Source organism: Spinacia oleracea, chromosome 1 (genome assembly GCF_020520425.1).
Source record: "Spinacia oleracea cultivar Varoflay chromosome 1, BTI_SOV_V1, whole genome shotgun sequence".
NCBI classification, from domain to species: Eukaryota; Viridiplantae; Streptophyta; class Magnoliopsida; order Caryophyllales; family Amaranthaceae; genus Spinacia; species Spinacia oleracea.
Genome location: NC_079487.1, coordinates 116566293 through 116591528, shown reverse-complemented (window position 1 = coordinate 116591528; position 25236 = coordinate 116566293). Strand labels below are relative to the sequence as shown.

Below are 25236 nucleotides of genomic sequence, written 5' to 3'. Positions count from 1 at the left end.
ACCTAGAGCTCGATGTACCTAAATTTATTACTCCGTACTTCTGTATAGTATGATATTCACTTCAAACTACCTTTTACTTACTCTGTATGATTGATTTGAGCAAATGAGTAAAAAAAACAGTATTGGGGTACAACCAGTTTTTGGTGTACTCCTAGCTAAACACCTAAGAATTGGAAGATGTTATTTGCTACTTAATTTAATCCAAGTTTACATCTTTATTTGATAATTAATTACTTTCATATTACTTATTTATTTTTCCCATAACAAAAAAAATGCATCATAATAATGATTTTTATAAACTTGTTGATATTTTTAACTATTTAAAGCCACACATCAATGCTATAAAAAAATAATTCCCTTTACAAAACACCTACATCATCTATCCTCTTAGTATAAAGTCCCTTTAACCTTGAGTTCCCTACAAATAGGTCTTTCCCTCAGAAAATCTAAAGTTGTGTCTTCTAGCTTGTTCTTAGTTAGGGTTTGATCGAGCCAAAGTCTAGATTTTATTCAACTCACAAACTCACCTAAACTAAAAAATTAAGCACACTAGGTACCTTAATTTGCTATAGTTATGGCACTTGCAAAAGATCATCACCAAACACCCTCTTGTTCTTCTTTTTATGGTAATATGTTAGAAGCCGGTTCATCCCTCCAATTCCCTCATATATCCCCTTATGGTTTTGATAATTACAATAAAAAAGGCGATAGAGATGCCCTAGAAAGCCCTAATAGTAATAAGATGGTAATGAGTTCTTCCCCACCCCTTTCTAGCTCAAGTAGTGCAAATTCTAGCAATGGTAGTTTAGTGATCCATCATCATCATCATCATCCTCACACTTCAAATAATTATCAACCTCATGAAGAAGCTAACTCCTTGATTAACTTCAAACCCGGGTATGAAAACTTCATGCAAAGTGGAGGTGGATCTTTACTTAGTTTCCAACAAGAGGATAACACAACAAATACTACTTTTACTAATGATCATCACCACTATCATCATCATCAAATGTGGGAGGGTAGTACTAGTAGTAGTGGTATGAGTCAAGATCACCTCAAATTAATCAAGAATAATTGTAACTCAAATTTGCGCCTTTTAGAAGAGGTTAACTGCTTACAAACCTCGAGTGATGGTGGTGGTGGCTATCAAGACGAAGAAGCTCATGAATGGTTGTATGCTGAGGCAATCACCGATCCTTCTCAAGAATCAGGAACACAACAAACATCCTTCAACAAGAGACCTCATATGGTATATAGTTAGTTATATACTTGTTCATAAATTATGTTAATTACAAAGACATAGATCTTCGGTAATTATGATACAATGTGCTTATATAATTAATCCTTAGTGCATTAATTTGCCTTGGTGAATTAAATTTGCATATCTATGTTGGCACGGTATTTAATTTAGTGAAGCTAGGGGAAATTATATTGAAAAATTCATAGCTAGGTCATTAAATTATTTATTTCTTTGAACTTGATATTAATGATTTTTGTAGGAGGAAGAAAACATGCAAGCATCCAAGAAGCAGTGCACAAATAGTAGCTCAAAAAAGTCTGCAAAACCTAAATCCTCCAATTCAAAGGATCCACAAAGCGTCGCTGCTAAGGTAACCTTAATTGCATTTTTTTTTTTATATAGAAGATGTATGAAGTTCTAATATATGATTAGTATGTACTAAAAGTATGTATGTGTTGCATCTCAGAATCGACGAGAAAGAATAAGTGAGAGGCTAAAAATACTCCAAGATCTTGTCCCAAATGGAACCAAGGTATTTAAATGATCATAAACCCTAATCTTTTCATCAACTTTTTACGCATAATGGGTTTCTAATTAATCCAATAAACACAACTACAGGTTGATTTGGTGACCATGTTAGAGAAGGCTATAGGCTATGTCAAGTTCTTACAATTACAAGTCAAGGTAATTAAATCTCATCCATGATCTCGCCTTTTGTTTATAAGTGGCAGAGTGGCCTTACTACCTCTCATTGATCTTCTCACTAATTAATGCATAATTTGTGATTAGGTATTGGCAACGGATGAATTCTGGCCGGTGGCAGGTGGAAAAGCGCCGGATATCTCACAAGTAAGGGAAGCCATTGATGCAATCCTTTCAACACAAAGGCCAGAAGGAACAACATAACAAGATGAAATGAAGCTCGGCTCAAAGAGTAGGATCGGAGAATTAAGATGAGACAAAAGGAATTGAAATAATAGTAAAGAAATAAGAAGTCATAGGGACAAAGTTCTCAGACAAATTAATTAGTTGCAAAAACCTAGGTAACTTAGTACTACTTGGAAGCTCTTGCCTAGATTCCATCAAACTCAAAGAGACAAAATTAAATATATTATTGTCTTTTAAATGTTTATTTGTTTGTATTTTTCCTAACTTTTACTTTCTTAATTGTATGTGATCATAAATTAAATGTAATGACAAAATTTCAAGCTTCTATTTGAGTTTGACTGTTCAAATTTCATAAGTTTTTGCAAATATGAAAAAATAAAAAAAAAAATAAAAAAAAGTCCCTTTTGTCCTCTTTCGTATCTTCTCTTCATTCATTCACTTCAATGAATATATGGACGCACGTAGTATCCTAGATAAGATCCATTTTACTAGCATTTTTTGGACGTATATGACTACCGCGATGTTCAACTTCAATTCGGTTATAGAGCATACATATTTACGGTCTTACTAAGTACTCCGTCTGTCTCTAAAATATTAGCGTTCCTTCACTTTATTAAGGGTTAGGCAAAATAGAAGCGAGTTTGTAACTTTGTCTTTTTGCCAAATTAAATAATAATGTACACTACAAGAAATTGTATCATTAACGATGGAAATCCCGTCACAAAATACCAATAATCGTTGATTAACGACGGGATTTCCTGTCATGGACCCGTCATAAAAGGGGCCGTCATTAATGAAAAATTCCGTCGTAAAAGATATTTGAGACGGTTGTTCCCGTCTTTGTTTGGTTGTTATCCCCGTCACAAAAGACTTTTGCGACGGGATTTTTAACCCGTCGTTATTAGGTTGTTATTAAATATACAAATTCTTGTAGTGGTATGAGAGAAAATATGTAGTGAGTACATACTATAAATGGTATGGGACAAACTCAAAGTGACTGATCGAAAAAGAAATTGGGGCACTCTTTTAAAGATAGAGGAAGTATTGCTATAGAATTTTTACTGATATGTAATATCTCCGTTTCTGAAAGCTGTTTACGCTTTGGAAAATGTGTCCAAAGGATAAATACTTTGACCGTAAATTCTCACTATTATATACATCAAAACGTTACATGTAAGATCTTGTTAGATTGGTATCGGTATGTATTTTCAGAATTTCAATTTTTTATAAATATTTCACATATGAAATTGAATATATATTACTCCCTCCGTCTCTTTTTGTTTTTTACGTTTGCCATTTTACACGTTTATTAACGACTAATTAATGTGCATTGAGATTCCTCTATTTTTTTTATTTAAACAAGAAAAAATACGTTTATTTATAATGTTTCACTTTTATCAAAATTATGATATTGGGAATATAAGAAAAATTTAATGTCCTAATAGAAAGGTGTGAGAAATTAAATAACCAATGAATTTAATTGGTTAAAAAATCATTTGACACAAATTTTGATAGAATATTAAATCATTAATGTGATGATATAAAAGGAAATGTAAAGAACATTTTGAGACACCAAAAAGGAAAATGTAAAAAACAAAAAGAGACAGAGGGAGTAGTAGTTAAATATTGCATTGGAGTTCGTGCAAATAGTAACTGTAAAGATCTTTTTGAAACGGAGGTAGTATATCACAGAGGATCAGAGGTAACTCTGGAGTTTTTCAGGGTTTATAAAAATATGTTTATGCATGTAATTTTTTAAACTAGTACAATGAGATTTTGGATGCTTCAGAGTATAGCTGTATAGACCTAAAATACGCGAACTTCGTATACACATTTTTAAAAGATTTTTTACTCCCAATTTACCATCAATTTTTACCTTTTACTAAGAGACATGTTGTTGATATTATTAATCAAAAGTTATTTCTCTCCCCCATGTAATTCTAGATGAATTATGAATAAGAGATCTCAATCCAAATTGGAGTGTCATGCCATGCCACACTAGCTAGCCTCTCTTTTTTATTAAAATGAGTCACCTACTTCACCATTATGTTAAATTGTTTCCAGAATATACATCATCAGATAAGTTAATGTTGAGCAAAGCAGCTTCCACTTCACGTGGCGTGGCACGAAAATACAGCCATTTAGGGCACCAACCCTGCCCAAAAATAGGTTTCTAAAAAAGAAAGGTCATTATCTATGAAATTACATAATTTTCAAACTACATAATTTCCAAGTAATTTTGCTTCAATGGTTTACGAGCCCTGAGCTACTTAATTGTCAATAAATTTGCTCTACAAAACAAATTTGCCGATCCGATCTAACTCCACAAAGAAAAAGTGTCAATCCTCTTCTCCTAGCTTCTCCTTTTCAAGGATTATAAAATTTAGGATTTCTTAGGCTGAAATTTTTTAAAAAATTGGTTATTCCAATCCTTTATCTTTAATTATGTTTTTTTTTTCTTTTGATCTCAATAAAATTATATGTTTTCAGTGTAGTAAGTACCCCTGTAGTTATCGAGTTTGATTCTAGCTAATTAGGTTTTGTGTGTTTAGTTTAGTTCAGATTGTTTCTTTGGTATGTAAAAATTTGTGCGGGATCGAAAAGGAAGCCAATCACTCAATCTATCTACTACAATCAGACGATTCAGACAGAAATCATATTTATCACAGCTACACCATATCTATCGACCCCCTCGCCGAAGAAAACTGTAAAGCACAACGATACATAAGAAGGTATATATACATAATGTTTGATATATATACTACGATCGTAGCTATGGTTAAATGAAGCTTTTAATTATTTTATTCGATTGTCATGTAGTTGTTAGATTCAAAACTTTATGTAGATGTCGTATGACTTTTTATCAATGAGTTAATTTGATTATTAAAAAAACAAGTTCAAACAAAGCTAATCAAGAAGATGTGCAACTAAGGTGTAATTACTAGCTTAATAATTTTAATATTTGCAAGCAGTCACTTTCCCGAACCATTGGAGTCTGAACTTTTTGGTATGAGAGTTGGATAGAAATAATCAAATAATTCGTAGCTACTTAAGTTTTGTGAAATGAAATTAGGAAGCTATAGAAAAAGTAGGAACTTCAGGTAAATGAATCTAGCTCCAATAAACTTCGGGTAAATTGAAATAGTTTTTTTTTTGACGAACTTCAGGTAAATTAATATAGTAACTAATCAATCAAGCTAGTTCCGATAAACTGCACGTAAATTAAAAAGTTTGTTTATTTTAAATTAAACTAGTTCAACAAATATATTTTCCTATTTTCGGACTACGGAGTACAAAAGTCCGACGACTAATTTAACATAATATACATTTTTGTTATACTCGTAATTGAATTGGCTTCATCAATTGTATGACTTCTTATAAACTAGTATTCCAAGTTTCCTACTTTTATTCTCAACTATTAACTAAATATTCACCAATTGTCTGTTGGTTAAGTGGTGATTGGGGCAGAACTTGGTAGGCAGAACTCGTGTTCGATCCCCCGCAACAACAATTGGGAGGGGACTGGAACCTATTCACCCAGAACTCGCCCCGAATCTGGATTAGCACTAAGGGTGAACCGGGTGCTAACACCAAAAACAAAAAATTAAATAAATATTCAACTAAGTTTTCCAAATTAATATACGAAGTATTTTCAAAATTTAGGCATTTTTTTAAAATTAAAATTACACAAAGTACTTATCACTTTATTCCCAAATTCTTATATGAGACTGTGTCTTCACCATCAACTGATGGTGAGACCAGTTAACACTTGCGAATTTAGGTATGTTACTTCTATAGTTTAGACATGTTACTTTTTTTATATATATAATTTTAGAGGAGGTACTTTTTTAGTTTAGGTATGTTACTTTTATAGTTTAGATCTGTTACTTTTTTTTTATATATATAGTTTTAGGGGAGGTACGCTATTGGTTTCGCGCTCGTCACACCATCAAGTTGATGGTGTGACTGGTCTCACAGGAGACGCGCTACACTTTATCAGTATAAAATACAGTACTCTCTAACGTTTAGTAGTTCTCGTTTTGGGCAGATTATTATTATTTTTATTATTATTATTTTTATTATTATTTTATTTATTTTTATTTTATTATTATTATTATTATTATTATTATTATTGTGCTTAAGATGAAAATCTTATAGAGTCTGAAATTGTCAGCTTTCTAGAAATCAAGTTGAAGGAATCTGTTAATAAATTTAATTTTATGAGGCAATCAAACATCGATTCATTCTTAATTAATTAAGAATATATACTTGAAAGTTGAGTTTAAATTAATAATTACGGTGTACGTACTTCAATAATCTTTTTCTTAATTAAATAAAATAACGTATAATTGTACTACCAAAGTTTGCCCGTATGAGGCCATTGGCCGTAGTTGGAATCAAGAACATTCTGTGTACGTAGTACTACTTGCATTATCATTAACCAAACTACTTGCTGACTCACGCACATGTGTTAACATTATGTTATCTTCAGCCAACTCACTTAAACCCGCTTCAATCAAAATTATTTTGTTTACTCATGGGCTATTGGCCAGTGCATAGTAAGTTTTCACTGGCACCTCTTATAAATACAACGCGTCTCCTGTGACCAACCACACCATCAACTTAATAGTCTGATGCATGTGTTCGTAATTCTCGCCGGCAGTTATTATAAAGAAGGTTATTGACTGATGTTACTTATACATTATATCGTTGTTACTTTTCTTTTTTATAGCAGTTTCTTCATTTCATGTTAGAGGTTATTTGTATAGATTTACGTTACTTGACTTTGTATACTGGTGTTACGTATACAATTTATTCATTGTTATTTTTCTTGTTTTATTGCACTTTAATTTATACTGGAGTTTCATTGTATAGACTGATTTTACTTGACTTTCTATGTTGGTCGGTGTTACTCATACATTGTATTCGTTGTTACTTTTCTTGTTTTCTTATAATTTCATGTTAGAAGTTTCTTGTATAGACTGTTGTTACTTTATTTTCTATGATGGTGTCACTTTTAGATTCCATTAACTAACGCATTGAGCTTATTTATAAGTGTGAACACGTCACACTTTCAAGTTGATGGTGTGAATGGTCACATATAAGACTTACGGATATAAATATTTACAATCAGCTTCGCATGTCAGATTTATTGAAGTGAGGAGGATTATAAGGGAAATCTTTACCTCTAAAATGTCCCAAGTGAGGTATATTCTCATAACCTTGAGGTTATAAGGCTAAACCTTTGCCATTAGGCCTTGTTTCATTACCTGGTGTATGTTGCATGTATGGTAATATGATACAACCATAACTATTTATTTATTTGTCAACATAAAGGCAAAAGGAAAAAAATTTGTTTAGTACTGACAAGATATACAACGAAGTTGTAAGATAAATATCCTCTGCTTATTGAGCTTGTTCTTTCCACCTCTGAGGAGATAATTTTAATTTCGGTTTAAACCATTTACCCATCACACCATTCCGACTATACAGAGACACCTTATTTCAACTTTCGAGTGAAAAAACCAAATCTTTCTTATAAGTGCCTAATAGAATTAGGCTTCTTAAAAGTTTAAAGAAATATGCAACTATAAGTTTAAAAAAAATTAGTATAAAATACATTACTTATATATCTTATGGCAATTACAAAATCATTTTGAAGAAAAAAATAACGCTACTAATATTTTGTATTTTTGTAAAAGAAAAATCATGATTATTATAGAAGAAAAAATAAATAAATAAAAGTGATGAAGAAAAAAAACGGCCAACAAAAGGGAAAAAACATGAATAATTTAGAGGATCAATAAAAGATAAGTAAAAGGCAAAAATAAAATGAAAAAAAAAAAATTATATTCAACATCCTCTCTTAGGAGGATTTGAACCAAAATATCCTACGAAACATTGTAATCAAGTAATCACTAAGCTACAAGTACATTTTATTGTTTTATAAGTTAAATATTGTTATACTTCGTATTAAATATTCCATGCAATGAATTACCTTAATATCAGTTTAACAATTATCATTTTTTAAATAATGGAGGTCCATTTGGACCTCTCCAGAACCATATAGGTCCGCCCCTATCACGTAATTATCATAGTTTTTGTTACACGAGGGTCAATTTCTAAATAGCCTAATAGGTACGTCGATTTATTACTTTAAATTTGGTAATTGTTAATATGTCCACTACTCCACCAATGCATTAAAACGTACCAAATTTGCATTTATGGGTTTCTACTTTCTATTTATAGAAATCCAATAATAGAAAGCTAGAAGCTAAGAAGTTTAGCAAGCATTGGACACCTGTAAACTGTCTGTATCTCTCGAGCAATTTACAAATCGCAATGAAGCAAAATTGGCGAAGCCGTTGGTTTTGTCGACTGACATTAATAATTACAAAGCTAATTAAAGAAATAATAACACCTATTTGCTTATTTTTAATGTTAATTATACCAGTAATTAACTAATTATGAAGGTATAAGAGCATATCTTTTGGATATTCCTGTTGACTAATAGTATGATACTGGATAAACAATTTCCTTTTTGAGGCTTTTGCTAGAACTGTCTAACTGTGCTAATCATAAATCCCCTGAGAAAGAGATGGGATCATTCAATATTAAACCCGTTTAATGACTTGTAATCTAATATATTATGATGTAATTAACATTAATTGAGGTTAAGTATGTGATTACATGTGTGTTTGCCAACTATAAACAAAGTAGTTTAGTTGGTTAAAGTTTTATGATAATACCCAAAAATTATTCGGCATTGAATCCTGTCTACATTTATTGCCCTTGTTACTTTCTCTATTTACACTAAGATGAAAGAAATATGATTACTTGAAATATCAAAAGTAATCATGTGCACGATGTTCATTATGCGTGCACCTAACTAAAGAATACTCCGTATTTGTGTATTGGTAGAAAAAAACATGACATTATTACTCCCTCCGTCCCAGATTAGTTGTTACACTTTCCTTTTTCGTCCGTCCCATATTAGTTGTTACACTTTTAAATTAGGAATGACCCCACAAATATAATATTGTCTCTCTCTTCCCACTAAATTTGTATTTGTCCCCACCCCCTCTATCATTGAATTAAAAAATCCCCCACTAACTCCTATCACATCTACTTTTTCAATAAAATAACAATTGATAATCACACTACTACTTATCGCATTAAACTGTGTGCCCAGGAGAGTGTAACAACTATTTTGGGACGGATGGAGTAAAAGTAAACATGACGTATGTTCTTATAGAACTAGTTGAAATAAAAAAAAGTAATACTCTCTTTGTCTCATACTAATGGTTCCGTTTGATGGATTTTTTTGTAAGAGCTTACTTTTTTGTCAAGTGAGGTAATTAAAACGGAACATAAAGAGTATTCTATATATCACATGTTCTTTTTATCGATCATAATGTTCCTATACATAAATTACGTTCTTTTATCACGTCACCTTGAGTAATTTACCCAAAAGGTAATAAAATTTCTTATTTTATTTCGTTAAATAAATTAGAATAAAGTTTTAAGATCGTAATTCTGCATGCCTTTTCTTTTAGAGTGAGGAACTTGAACCATAACTCACTTTAATTGTGGGCCTTTTGGGCCACCTCGTTTTTCTTCCTTCGGCTTAAAGAAAGAGGAGCCCATAAAGAAAAAAAAAAAAAAAAAAGAGAGAGGCTTTTGGTGAAGGAAGGGGGACCATGACAAGGCACGTGTCGCCTTAATTGAGGTTCACATGGTTAACTAGTTAACCACATGGCTAATCTCCACTGAACGGGTACAGTTCCGAGGAATCAAAAATATAATGTTACTTTAGGTTCCAACTAAATTAACATTAATAATTTTCGGACAATGTCCAGCGAATTAACCCTTTCAATATTGATTTTTGATTGGTTACAAATGCATTGAAACTTTAAATGTAACACTTTCTCTCTCCAATTATTTATGCTTATATATTATTTTACGCTATATGTATCTTAGGGGTTGCAAACCCTTAGGGTCAACCAAACATTTTCCATAATTTTCATCCAAAATTCAAAAATTATTTCTGTAGAAGAATATACGTAAAAAAATGTTAAATTTTGCTAAATGGTACTTCCTTTGTTTCTTTTTGTTCTTTACCTTTGGATTTTTACATATTTATTAAAAACTAATTAATGTATATTGAGATTTCTCTATTTTTTTATTTAAACCAAGCAAATTACGTTTATTTATAATGTTTTCACTTTTATCAAAATTCTGATATTGGAAAAATGAAAAAAAAAAAAAAATTAAAGTCCCAATAGAAAAGTGTGAAAGATCGATTAAATGACCCAAAGAATTTAATTGGTTAAAATAATCATTGGGGCCAAATTTGAATCATTGGGGGCAAATTTGAATAGCATATTAAAATATTTATGTGATAATATAAAAGAAAATGTAAAGAACATTTTAAAACACCACAAAAGAAAAACGTAAAGAACAAAAAGAAACGGAGGAAGTACAAGTCTAGTCTTAAATTTGTTGATTACAATTCATTTGACGGTGCATGATAGAGAAAATTAAGTATGCAAACACTGACAACAATTCTTACTGTGACGGGTCTTGAACAAGTTTACAAGAGCTACAATAGAAGAATTAAGCAATATATTGAATAATGTGCTTCCTCTTATTGGAAATATTCGTAACGTTTGTCACTTTCACGCATGTCAATCCACAATTTTAATCGTTAATATCTTAGATTCTCTTTGTTATAACGGATGCAAAGAAAGATTAAATTAACGTAATTAAAGAACGCAGAGATTTAACGTGGTTCACTAACAATGTGTTAGCTACGTCCACAGGCAGAGGGGAGGAAAGTTTTATTGTTCTTGAGGAATACAGATTACAGAATACGGCTAGGTTATAACCTAAAGAGTTTATATAGTACTCTCTAGACAGATGCGGAAAAGCCCAAAAAATAGGCCCAAAACAGATAACCCGTGTCCAAAATAACAGATACCGTAAAGTAAGGGGCTTGACCGATTCAAGGCATTATCTAACACTCTTCAAACAAACATTATAAAAAGTTGATATTTTGAAATAACGCATTGAGATGAGTCTAACAAGTTCCCACGTGACTATGTTTTATCTGACATATAAATCATCAACAATGGTTAAAGTAGAATATGTGAATAGTGTAAAAATACAAACGTTATGTAAAAAGACCAAACGTTGCAAGTATTTCTAAACGGGGGAAGTATACAATTATACTCAAACTTTAGGGAGTCGAAATCATATATACACAACGTAATTTTCTGCATGATCGAGGGTGCCATATAGAAGATCCACCACTAGAGTCTTGTTTGTTCTTATAATTAGTTGCTGCAAAAGATTGTCAGTATCGGGGTCCTACGACCTTGGATCGATGAAGGGAGTACGATTGGATCTTATGATCGTAAGATCCTACTAAAAATGTAAAATCATGTACACTTGTTTGTTACTAGATCAGTGACACGCCTTTGGGTTCATCAACTATTTAAATTAAAATGTACGGAGTAAATAAATTGCATCGATCTCTTAATTTGATTTTGTAACACTGTCATCTCTATTCTTACATGTTTCCGCGTGCAAGACAGAATTCCCCCCCCCCCCCCCCCCCCCCCATATTTTAACTTAATCAATTCACAATTGATTATAACTTTTCCAATTAATTGGGTAAACGTACTCCTGATTACAATATATATTTGCTCATCTTCATTTTTAATCATTGTCTTTAATTATTTATATACACTTACGGAGTATATTATTGTAACCTCTATGGAGATTCGAAATCCAGGAATGACGTCACCCAAACTTCTCGATCATCATTCTGTAGATAAATATACTTCCTAATTAAACTAATTCGTGCCCCCAAGTACGATTAACAACTTTATCTTAGTTCCTCATTTTAGTTTTTGTCCTTTTTGGACTGTGTAGTTTACTAGTTTCACATACTACTACGTACGTACTACTGTACTAGCAACAAACAAACGTTGAATCGTTGATGTACTACCTACTTTCCTAATTATCTTGAACGTAACTTTAATATTGTGCTAACAAAACTTGTACTCTCTATATATTTAGATACTCCATCCGTCCCTTTTTTTTTGTGGACATGCCTATATTTTAAATTAACTTTACGGAAATTTCATGAAATGTCTCCGAATTTTACATTAATTCACCAAACGTCTTTCAAGTTTCAACAATTCATAAAATACCCCTCACAATTCGTACACATACCCAACATACCCTTACAGTTAACAGATGTTAACTTTTTGTTAGAGGGAGTTTACCATTTTGCCCTTATTTTGCTTTTGGGCGCCATAACTTATCCCTACCCATGGTTACCCATTCCAGAGTTCAAAAAAATCCGCGACCTAAAATTGCTTCTCTCTCTCTCTCTCCCGTGTTCTTCCTCCTTCTTCCACCATAGTTGCATCATCAATCACACAAAAAGCCTCAGAATTTTGGTGCGCATTGAGTTGGTGAAGTAGTTTTCTGGGTTTTTAACCACACACGATTTCTCATAAATGGGGTTTTGGCGAATTGCGCAAAGAAGCTGTAGAAGTTCAAGTTCAAGTGTGAATTTTGTGTTCTTAGGTTACTCGCGCATCGTGTAAGGGATGTATTGTCAATCAATCAACTTTTTTCGTTTTTACAAACTTCTGTTGCGCAAATTTAGGGTTTAGGGTTTATGGAAATTGGATATTGGAGATGACTTGTTTCTTTGCGTTTTCATGAAATAAAGTATAAATTAGTTATTAAATGTCATGCATGTTAAGTTGGTAATGGAATTTTTTGTTTTTCTTGATTTGTTTGTGTGTGTTAGGATGTCTACTAATGTGGTTATTGTTGCACTATAAGTCTCATGATTTTGATGTGAGGGTTGTGGACTCTGATAGATGTCAGTTGATTGACATACTTTTGGATATATTTGAGGAATCGAATAAGCAAAATGTGTTTATGCCTGATAAGTTTAGATTGTAAACTAACTCCCCTAGTGACAGGGTAGAATTGGTAGATGATAGTGTAATGCTGAGAATGTGGGGGTGGAATAGGGGGAAGGACACCATAGAATTGTGGGTAGAGGAATCAGACACTCTAGGGGTAGCTTTTAGGTCTGTTGTAGCTTTGCTTGAGAGGCAAAGGAAGGAGGGTGAAAGAAAGTTGAGAGAGAGACAAAAAGAGCTTTTAAGGATGCAAAGAGAAGCTGAAGAACAGAGGAGGGCAGAGGAGGAAAAGGAGAGGGTGAGGAAGGAAATGAACGAACAAACGAGGTACATAGTTGCTATGGAGGTTCTAGTGGTGGATGTAGAGGATGACGAGATTGAGTACATGAGGATTTTTGACACACAGGATGTTGATGAGGTGTTTCTTGGGATTTCTTATCCACAACCACAAACACAAGACTCCCCCCCCCCCCCTCCTAAGAAACCTTCCAAGACCAAACCTAGGAAGAAAATGCCTCAAAAAAAGAGGACACCAAAACCTGCCCCCCCCCCCCCTCTCAGCCTACTGAAATCACGCCCAAAACAGAAAGAAGACCACAAACACCTCCACCTCAAGCTGAATCAACTCAAGAAACTCACCCACAATCATTAGAAAAAATACAATATACCCAACAAGCACCCCAGCCCACACAACCTGAAACTGTTGTCCCACCTCCATCACAACCAGCAGGACCTGAACCAGCTGTCCCAACCAAACCCAAAAAATCAGGAACGACTAGAACTAAAGGGTTTAGGGTTGGAAAAAACACAAGTGAAAATTGGAACATATGTGTCTAAAGCTGGTAGGGGAAACACAAGGGAAACTAGGACATGTAAAGGTAATGGTAGTGTTGTGATATCTGATGGTGAGGGTGTGATGAAGACAATGAGGATGTTGATTAGAGGAAAATGGGAGTGATTAGGGTGATGAAGACAGTGATGATGAAACAAACATTGGGGATTTAATTGTTAATATATGATGAGGGGTTGGATGATTTGGGGGATGACATCCATGAGAAGTCATTTGAGGAGTATCTAGATGGAAGCTCAAAAATGGACAAGAATGAGAAGGTGTATGTTAAGCAGGTTTATGGTACTATTAAGCTTGATCCTTGGTTGATATTTTGTAGATACGGGGGAATTTGTCAATGTCCTAAAGGACTATTGTATACAGGAGGGGTTTGGGTTGAGTGTTGACACTACAAAATTATGCATCAATTAGAGATGGATTTTGAGACGTATACAACAAACGTCTCAAAATTGAGACGGATTACTAAATTTCGTCTCTAAATTAAATTTGAGATGGAATTGTATGAGGAGTTTCAAAAATTTCGTCTCAAATTTGTAATGGATTTGCAAGAATTCCGTCTCAAATTATTTTGAGACGCTCTCTATAGAGACGCCCTACTTTCGTCTCAAATCCGTCTCTAAGCATAATTTTGAGACGGATTTGGATTACATAGAGACAAAATTCCTCGTTTCTATAAAATGATTATTTTGTAGTGTGAGAAGGCAGACATCAGAAGATACATTGTTGTTTGTGCAATTGAGGGTTGTGATTGGAGGATTCATTCTTCAAAGATGGTTGATAATATGAGTTGGGCAATCAAACCATTGACTGGGGAGCACAAAGGTGTGGTAGGCTTGAGGTGAACCCCAAAGTGACCACCAAATGGTTAGTGAAGAAGTTGTAGCCAGAGATTGAAGCAAACCTAGATATTCCTGTAGAAACATTGAAAAATGTGACTCGACAGAGGTTTAGAATACAAGTTACCAAGAGGTTGTTCTACAAGGTTAAAGCAGTGACTAAGGAGATTATCCATGAGAGTATTAGTGAGTCATATGCCCTGTTACCTAGGTATGCAGAGGTAATAAAAGATACTATCCCTGGGAGTTATGCACTGATCACATGGCATAATGATGGTGGCAATGTGGAACCCAAGGTTCATGGCTTACTTTTTCTCATTTGGTGCACAAGTAATGGGATTTCTGAAGGTGTGTAGGCCCATTATTGGAATTGATGGAGCTCACCTTAGTGGGTATTTCAAGGGGACTCTTCTGTCAGCCTTGGGCGATTGAGGACAACAATGAGATTTTCCTGCTTGCTTATGGGGTTGTTGACACTGAAAGGCAAGTGCTGGAACTATTTCATGAGGAACCTCATGACACTGTTTGAGAGAGAAGGCTGCAACAAGGATGACTGAACATTCATCAATGACAGAATGAGGGCAAGTTCTGAACTTTTATATCTTATTCAAGTTTTTATTATTTTACCAAATACCCCAAAAGTGAAAAGTAATTTCGTCAAATACCCAAAAGTGAAAACTTAATTCACCAATTACACCAAAAGTGAAAACTTAATTCACCAAGTACCCCTTAAATTTAGTACAATATTTCATCAAATACCCTTCTATGTAACTGTTTGCCTTGCATTGTTTAATTTCATGGGGTGGAATTAGTTGTACATGAGAACATCCCAAGGGTCACTAGAAGGTGCACATGAACTGCAAGAATGGAGGTTGGAGTGGAGAATTGTTCCACAAGCTCTTCGGGATAGCTTCTAGTGCTTACAACCCTTTTGTTTACAACAAGGTCATAGAGAAGATCACTGAGTTTGATCCAAGGGCTACATACATCAGCTTATTCCTGTGTTGAGTAGCTTGATCCACTTTGATCACAATACCAATCAACCCTGTAATCTTTTTCAAACTTTTTTCACCCTAGTATTTAACCTCCAGACCATGTAAATTGATCCATATTGGGACCATTTTCACAGGATCCTTAGTAAAATTAGTATTTGTTGTCCAAGATTTCACAATTACAGGCTTGGAATAAAAAAATCTGAGTATTACCTTTCAACACTTTTTGACATTTTCCATGGTGGAAAACGAATCAGGTAAACCCCCTTCTCTACTAAAGAAACCTTATCAATCCCATATTTGCCCCAAATTCTATGCACAAAATCAGACATCACATATATTACTTCAAACGTAGTAAAATACAGGACAAGTTCGACTTTAGATCAATGATGGTTTAATCACGCCACAACAAACATAAGTTTGTTCCACATTGCATTACTATTAGTCATGGATTCTAACATTTTTCACTACTTCAATAGTTCAATCACAATATTAGCCTCAATATAGGTCCTCATGATCAACAAAAACGTAGAGTAAAATTTCTTGCTAAAATGTAAAACTGTCACACTTGTATTTATTTTCATAAATTAAATCACGAATTTTCATCAGTGGATATATATGTCAAAGAGCAGAAAGCAGGACAACTATGTTGGTTTAGATATGTAATGCGAGTCACTACTTCCACATAAATTTTTTTATAGCAAAAATTATTCTTCCAAATTTCAGTGGTCATCAATCAACTGATTACCTACTAATTATTTTGTGATTATGTACATTCCAATAATCATATCCACAATTATTTGATTAAGATGTTTTGATTTTCAAACAAATCAATGATTAAGGAATTGACAAGATGATGATGATGATGCAACTTAGGATTAACATAGCTGTTCGAGCACATGAACTGCTTGTGTCTGCTTACCTCATCTTGTCAATTAAGGAACCCTACTTTAGCTCTTAAATCTTAATCATTAGTAAGGATTCTAAGGTAGACCTGATTAAATGGCGGGTTGGACCGTCCCGTAATAGCAGCGAGCGAAATAGGAGCAACCTAAACCGTAAAAACGGGATTGTGGGAGAGCAATCCAATTAGGTGTCATGTTGCTAGGCGAATCAGTGGAGCGTGGTACTCTAGATTGTGAAAGTCCATTAGATGAAAGCATCACTAGCTTATGCTCTGACCACGATCGAGTAGCATGGGACACGTGGAATCTCATGTGAATCAGCAAAGACTACTTTGCAAGGCTTAAGTAAATACTTCTAGGCTAGCATATAAGGAGTATCCCCAAAGTAGGATACTCCGTAAGTTTTTGTGTCCAAAAATCTACTATACGTACTCTTTCAGTCCAAAAAAAAGCCATCCTTTAATTAATTAATTTACTTTTTTGAAACTCGATTGAAATTACATAAATTTGTACGCAACAGTAGGTGTGACAAATACAACACACGTAAGCACCAAATGGTGTTAGTAAAACTTAAAAGTAAACTTCTTAATGTACTACTCCGTACTACGTATGTATAAATACGTACGTAAACCATTTACACACAAGATGTGTTATTTCTGAATGTTAATTAATAATTAGCTGGTACTACATATTTATTTACTAGGATTATTAGTTCAATCATTCATCGGTTGAGGTTTTAGTCAAATTAAAGTGCCGTAGCACGTGGGACATCACATAAATCATACCCGTAACAATATAATTAAGTAAATAATGAATAGAATATGACGACCTAGCTAGCTCTTACATTAATTAAATTGCATTGGGTCAAGTGGCTGAAGAGGCTAACTCTAAAGCCACTCATTTATTTAGTTTTAAATATTCATTTCTATGTAAATGGATCATATATTCATATGCATCATTGCATCAACGAGGGTATGATGAACCCGATATGTTGACACAATGTCGTCATCAAAATTAAAATTACTCCGTAGTAAACTCCTTGTAATTAAATGTAGGCTTTTACCCCTTTTTTTCCTACGTAATTTAATAATGGGTACGTATTCTAAAAGTTAGTTATATACGTACGTAGATTTACGACTCCAATGAATTTAACGAATTTGAACTCGAGTTTCAATTCAACTTGTCTCAAACACTTAGCTTATTGAATAACTTGATTTATGCTAAATTTCAAATTAAATTATGACATAACCATTAATTAAACCAAACAATTCAGAAGATGCATATGACTTTTTAAAACTGAATTAATTTGATTATAAAAATAAAAATTAAAACCAAACAATTCAGTCATTCAGAAGAAACTTAACTAAAGCTTATAAGATTTACTCCTTAGATTAAAACAACCGCCTTATTTAGATGAAGACTAGTATAATATCCGTGCGATGCACGATTTATAATCTAAACATAAATTTATATGAAACTTGGTAGACAATTATCATCAAAATAGATCTTATAGCTACTCTGTATTCTCCAAATTAGAATTAATGATGGATAAATTTATTATTGCTCATTCGGTGTCTTATTTATTAAAATAGTTAAAACAAATAAGGGTACACAAATAAATTTATTTTCTTTCTTATTCACCTCTTGTGTCAAGCATAAACTTAACTATCTCATCCACCCTGGGATTCGATAGTAATACCTAGTTATTACTCGCAGAGTCGACCATTAAATTCATTACCCGACCACTTAACACCTAACTACACTATTTACTTTATTCAGTCAGAGATAACTTTGAGGCGAGGTGAGGCCTGCACACCCATACCCGCCTATAATTTTCATCTCCATCCACGACATAAACGATACCCACCACTTCCAATCCCAGAGGTACAAAATAAACTTTATCCCCCTCTTCATGACCCCCCTCCAATGTATCCATCCCCGCCTCAAACGCACCCCTAGACTCAATGTTTTTGGTAAGATAGTTTTGAATTTCAAAACTTATTGAGTTTTTGACAATTCCTTAGTCTGATTAGAGTAATTAAATAAATAAATAAAATATTATACTAAGTTAGTAGTAACTTTTTTATATTATTCATAATCAATTAGAGGATTAGCAAGGCAGGTGGGTCCAATCTAAAATTTATCCTTGTCCCGTCTCCCACGACGAATACAGTTTTTAACTCCATCATCCACCAAACTTTCCGCCATCCCCGTCCACTTGAGGAGGATGCACGGGGATCTCCCAAAAAATATGCCTCATTGACAATCTGACATCACTATATATATTCGATCAATAATCCTTTCCTTAACCAACTTTTAAATATATGGCAAAATTATTACGATAATAACAATGTGGAAAATTTTGTTTTTCAAATTTAAGAAAAAGATATATTAAAACAACCGCCTTATTTAGATGAAGATAGATCGGCATAGAAATAAAAAATAAAAATAAAAAATAAAAAATCAAGATTGTATGTATAAAAGATAAGCTAATAGGCGTGTACGTATATCAAAGTTTTCCGGCATATTAGCATAAGTACTTAGTAATAAGACCAAAAAAAGAATTGAAAAAGTCAAATGTAAACCCTAAGTAGACGTGTGTCACCACTACTTGCGGTCGGTAGTTTCCCCTCAACGTCAGTTAAGTACTCTAGTTAACCCAAATCTTAATTCTAATTGGCCGGCAGTGGTGCATCAAGTACTTGAGTTTACAAAGTACAACCTTAACAACAAACTAAAATATCATGATATATATTACGGAATACTAATAACGGAGTAAAAATCATGGATATAAAAATATTTTTGGGTGTATGATGAACCCGGATGCATCTAATAATTTTCACTTAGTTTTTATTGATCATACTAAAAACAGAATAAATGCTATAATCTTGCCACCTGAGGGTCTTAATTGTTGAAAGATACTTTCAAGTTGCCTCGATAGAACTTACTTGTGTTTTACCTACTCCCTCCGTTTTTTAATATTAGTCTCCTTTTAACTTTTTCATCCCTTTTAACTTAATATTTAAACGTAAATATCTCCAAATACGTACGTTACAGAAATATAAAAAATTGATATTGTTAAACTACTAAGATGAATAAACAAGATCTCATATTAATATATTTTGAAATACATATTGGAAAGAAATTAGAAAATTCTTTTCATCAATTGTAAAGTGACAAGATTTCAAAAGGGACTAATAAAAAGAAAAAACAGAGGAAGTATTACAATTGGCTATAGCCTATAGCATTGGTGTGGGAGATAAAGTGGAGACCAGGGTGGGGAATTCCGGGAGGAACCCTTGAACTTGTATCGTAATTGGCCTTAGCACTTTAATACGTCAATATAATGATGCATGGTGTAATTTACAATAATTCAAATTAAAGAAGTAGATCATATATAATATCACAATCCGTGGACTATGGACCATGGTGCACGTAGAGCATGGAGCACCAAAAGAACATATGTACATAAGTAAAAGAACATGACACTACAGCAAAAGAACATGCGATATAATATTTCATTTTTTTGTTATAAAAATAATATATTATTTTACTATTAATTACAAACCTAAAAAAAAATATACTAATGTTCTTTTCTCGTAACCAGATGTTCTTTCAATTATATACTAGTGTTTTTAAGGTGCACCATGCTCTATATACACCATGATCCACCTTCTAAATTGCGATAATATCATCATAATCTCCCTCTAGCCAGCAAATACAGATTACTCGTTGCAAAATAATAAACCACCAATTTCAATTACGCTAGAAAGATGGGGACCACTAATATATTATTGCAATTAAGCTAATTAAGAGATTTTTTTGATATTTTACTGAAATGGCTAATTTAGCTAATCTATTTACCTAAATGACTATTCTCTAATTAATTTTAATTCCAAAACCAACTCCTGTGTAAATAACTATGATAAGCATTGTATTATTTTTCTCTTTGTCAAAAGCCTTTGTCTAATACTCTAATCTAGTGAAAGTTCCAACATTTACTGAAGAAAATAAATAAATTATCAATGAGGTCTTGTGCTAAGGATAAATACTGTAAGTTTGTATTTGATAATGTAAGTTTTCGAAATCATCCTCTACAATTTGTAAATTTATAATACTCTTGTGGATCTCATTATCGTTACACACTTATACATCATGCAAATATGCAACGTATATTATTACAAGCTCACCATTTACAGATGCATTTACACTGTTCCGTATATATAGATCATACCGAGGATATATACACAAAAATGAAGATCTTGATGAATCAAAAATGAGTTGTTCCATGTGGTAAATGTCGACCTACACAAAAACAGAATAGAGAGGGGGTGATGAACCTCGGAAAGATTAACGTACTGACTACTGAATAGATTTCATGAAAGTGATAATGTTTGGTTAAGAATATCTTGATTCTTCAAAACAATCCACACGTAAGAAAGAGAGGAGAACTAAAGTTGATTGGAAATTACAAATCGCGAGAGACAAGGAAAAGGCATATAGTACAAACCACCCAGAACAATTTGCCAATTTAATTTAATTTAATTTTAATCTTCGTGGCTAAATGTGAAGTGTTAAAGTCTTAAAGATCGATCCAAATATAATTGGGAATAATAATAAATATTAATGTAAAAAACTTTAAAGGAATAACGTCACGTGTGTGAAGAATGCATGGGGAACGTTGCTCAAATCGTTATCTACCACGTGTCTATCATGTAGTGGTCCACTCTTCCTAGCACGTGGATATTAGGGAAAATAAAATTACTAATAAGTGACTGACTAAAAACAGTGTAAACAGTGTGGTACACTACTATTCAATATTCATGCAGGAATTGATATATGCCCGGCCTTGGGGAATTCAATTAGTGAATTAATGATGTTACTAACAATTGATTAATCAGTAATTCAGTAAGATTATTATACTAAAAGAGAGGAAATCAATGTGGTGATGACAAATGTCACTCATTGATTCGCCTCTCCTTTAATAGAGATAATTAAACTTAAAAAAAACTTACAACATCAAATATTTTACAGCCCAACTATCTCCCTAAAATAGTATACATATCCCAAAAATAGTGGCGAGAATCAATATCAAATGATGCATTACTTTTACCAAATATAATATACATAACAGACACTTACTAAATTTGCTACTATGTATAATTTCCGTGATTCTTAACTTCGACTACGGAGTATAAAAATTTCACTAAAAATCTAGCTATTGCCTATATATACTACTTCGTTGCATAGCTAACATACAAGAAGATCGGTTGCACAGCTAGCACGTGTCTCTAATTAAAATAATATTCTCTTAAAAATTATCTAGATATTTATGTTAATTTATAATGTTCCTAAAATTGTATTCACTGTGGGATCTTTCATAATTAGAATTTGTGATGAGTTTTTTTTTGACATAATTTGCATATATAAAGAAAGTGTACCTATTATAACTTATTAAAACTAAAACAACCTAAATTACTAGAGTCATTAATACCCCCTACATAAATTACGGCAAATGATAAATCCAAGGAAAAATTTTACTTTTTCCAAGGAAATCAACTTTAAAAAAATATTGATTTTTTTGGAAGAAGTAAAATTTCCCTTGAATTTATCACTTCCACACCGAACTACCAACAAAATATTAAAAACTAAAGGAATAAGTTATTCGTTATACTAAATATGTTAGAGAATATATAAATCATGCTACATATATGATTGTATGTTTACACAATTACGAATTCAAACAAAGCTATTAAAGAAACTAAAAAGGTACTTTATAGATTACAAATTTGAGTTTTATTTATATCGGTTCTATATATGTAAATGCTACATCACATTTAATTGATGATGGAGCGAGTTTGGATTTTAGATTGGGCTGACGAAAGAGATAAACGTAGATGATTAACTAATGTACTGACCAACAATTACATATTTTATGTTGGTGGACGGTTATAAAGATAACATATATGTACCAACCTTTGTGATGAGATGAGTTTGAATTGATTGGATTTGAGAATACTCACCCAATCCTAATTATGCATGTCACTTTTAAATAAATTTATCAATATTATAGTTCATACAATCAAATTTAATATTTCCTAATAAACTTATATAAATATATCTAAAATTAGTTGAAAGGAAACGTGAATTATTTATCGAATATAGGAAAGTGGGCGGGGATGGAGGAATGTTGAGCGGGAGATGTATTTAAAAAATGTATTCGTCGCGGGGTGACGAGGCGATAATAGATTTTAGATTGGACACGCATGTTTCGCAAATCCATCATCTAATTGATTACGAGAATATAAAAAAACTACTACTAACTTACATATTATAACATTTTTTTTATTTATTCAATTACTCTAACCAGAAAAACAAATTGACAATGATTCTAGAATAGAGTTTTCAAATTCACAATTCAAAAACGAGTCTAGGTGTGGGAACGTTTGAGGCGGGTGTGGATACACGGGAGGGGGGGTGGGGGATGAAAATGGGATCAATTTTATTTCGGGAGGGGCGGGTATTGTTCCTATCGCAGATGGAGAGGATGGGGATGAGAACTGTAAGCGGGTACGAGTGTGCATGTTCAGGCCCTCCTCAAAGTCATCTCTAATTGGAAAAAGTAAATGGTGCTGCTAGGAAAGTTTAGATTTTAGATTGGATTGACAAAAAATAATAAACATAGATGATTGACTAATGTTGACTAATAATTAGATATTTTATGTTGGCGACGGATATAAGGATAACATATATGTACCAACAATGGTAATGGGGCAAGTAGATTTGAGAATACTTGCCCAATCCTAATTATGTACGTCACTTTTAAATAATTTATCAATATTATAGCTAATGAGATCAAATTTAATACTTCTTAATAAACTTATATCAATATATTTAAATGAAAGTTGAAAGGAAAAGTGGATTATTTATCGAATACGGGAATGTCACATTGTCGCTGGGGCAGACTTTTTGGGAGATCCCCCGTGCATCCGCCTCCCTTTGAGCGGGTGGGTACGTTTGAGGCGGGTGTGGATAACGGGACGGGGGTGATGAACAGGGGATGAATTTTTATTTTGTATCTCCCGAAAAGGGGATTAGGAAGGGTGGGTATCGTTCCTATCGTAGATGGAGGAGATGAGGATGAGAACTGTAGGCAAGTATGAGTGTGCAGGTTCATCCTCGCCTCAAAGTAATCTCTAACTGAATAAAGTAAATGATGTAGGTATGTGTTAAATGATTGTGTAATGAGTTTGATGGGGCAACAGTGCGAGTATTAAGTGGGTATTACAATCGAAGTACGTGAATAGTAGATGAGATAACTTTATGCTTGACACAAGTGGTGAATGAAAATGAAAATAATTTTGTCTTTGTACCCTTATTTTTTTTTAAATTCCTTTAATTAATAAATAAGACACCGAATGAGCAATCACAAACTTATCCACCATTAATTTTAATTTGGAGAATATCTATAAGCTATATTTTAATGATAATTGTCTACCATGTTTCATACAAATTTACAATTAGATTATAAATCGTGCATCGCACGGGTAATATACTAGTTGTACACTATTAACAAGTCCTATATATGATATATCCCATTAACTGTGCCAAAACTGGGCTTACGGGGGATGTAAGGTTGTTCATTGTTGGAGAGCGTATAAAGGCCCATTTTAAATGGGCTCAAACCATAACAACCTAATTACGATTCGCATTCCCCATCTAAGGATATACCTCAAAACTAATAAATCCATAATTAATCGCAATACATAAATATGTTTTTGAACTTTGCTAAATCATTGAAGTTCTATCTTCATAATAATTGGTGCATGGGCTTTAATACTCTATCGTTTAATATATTGACACGAGAATTCCACTTCGATCATTCAATTTCTCCATCTCATAAAATGATAGTTGGTAGTATCAACATTAGAGTCCACGTTACTTAATAACAAAAGGAAACTACAATAAATCTCTCTCTTTTTAATTACTACTCCGTAGAATTTAAGTTGTTTTCTTAGAGGAGTGAAAAGTTAGTGAGAGAAAGAATTTAAGTTGTTTAGTAGTATTGTCAAATTACGTTCATCAATTTCACTCTTTTAGTTAATTGCTCCACCACCAATGTCATCATCATCCTATTTACTTTTTATAAACCACAAAAGTCAGTTTTACAAATATCATCCTTTGCTTGTAAGTAATACGAGTATTACTTGTCAATAAAATTACGATTACACGATCATATGGTGATCTAAATCCGTACCGACCACTAAATATATCTTCTTCAAAACGATAAAAAAAAAAATCTCCTATATACTTCGTATAATAAAAAAGAATGTACAATATTTTTCTGTCGGACTACATCATATTTACTTTAGAGGGTGTTTGTTTTGTGGGAATTGAAGCATAGGAATTGGATATGGGAAGATGGAGATTAAAATTCTCATGTTTGTTGTGAGGGAATGAGTGAGGTGGGATTGGGAATGAGAAATAAATGGCTCTATTTCCTTGTTTTATCCTCATGGGAAGGGTATGAAACTGAGATGAGAATAAAGATTAAAAATAAAATGACAAATTTTCCA

General features: G+C 32.9%; 1 protein-coding gene across 1 annotated transcript; it reads left to right on the top strand.

Moving 5' to 3' along the window:
- The first annotated feature begins 388 nt into the window (after positions 1-388).
- LOC110804398 (transcription factor RHD6-like) lies at positions 389-2498 on the top strand. Its single transcript, XM_022009993.2, has 5 exons — positions 389-1249; positions 1500-1610; positions 1707-1772; positions 1859-1924; positions 2030-2498. Exons 1-5 carry the CDS (start codon positions 575-577, stop codon positions 2144-2146), a joined length of 1035 nt encoding a protein of 344 aa, XP_021865685.2. The 5' UTR covers positions 389-574; the 3' UTR covers positions 2147-2498.
- The last annotated feature ends 22738 nt before the right edge of the window (positions 2499-25236 follow it).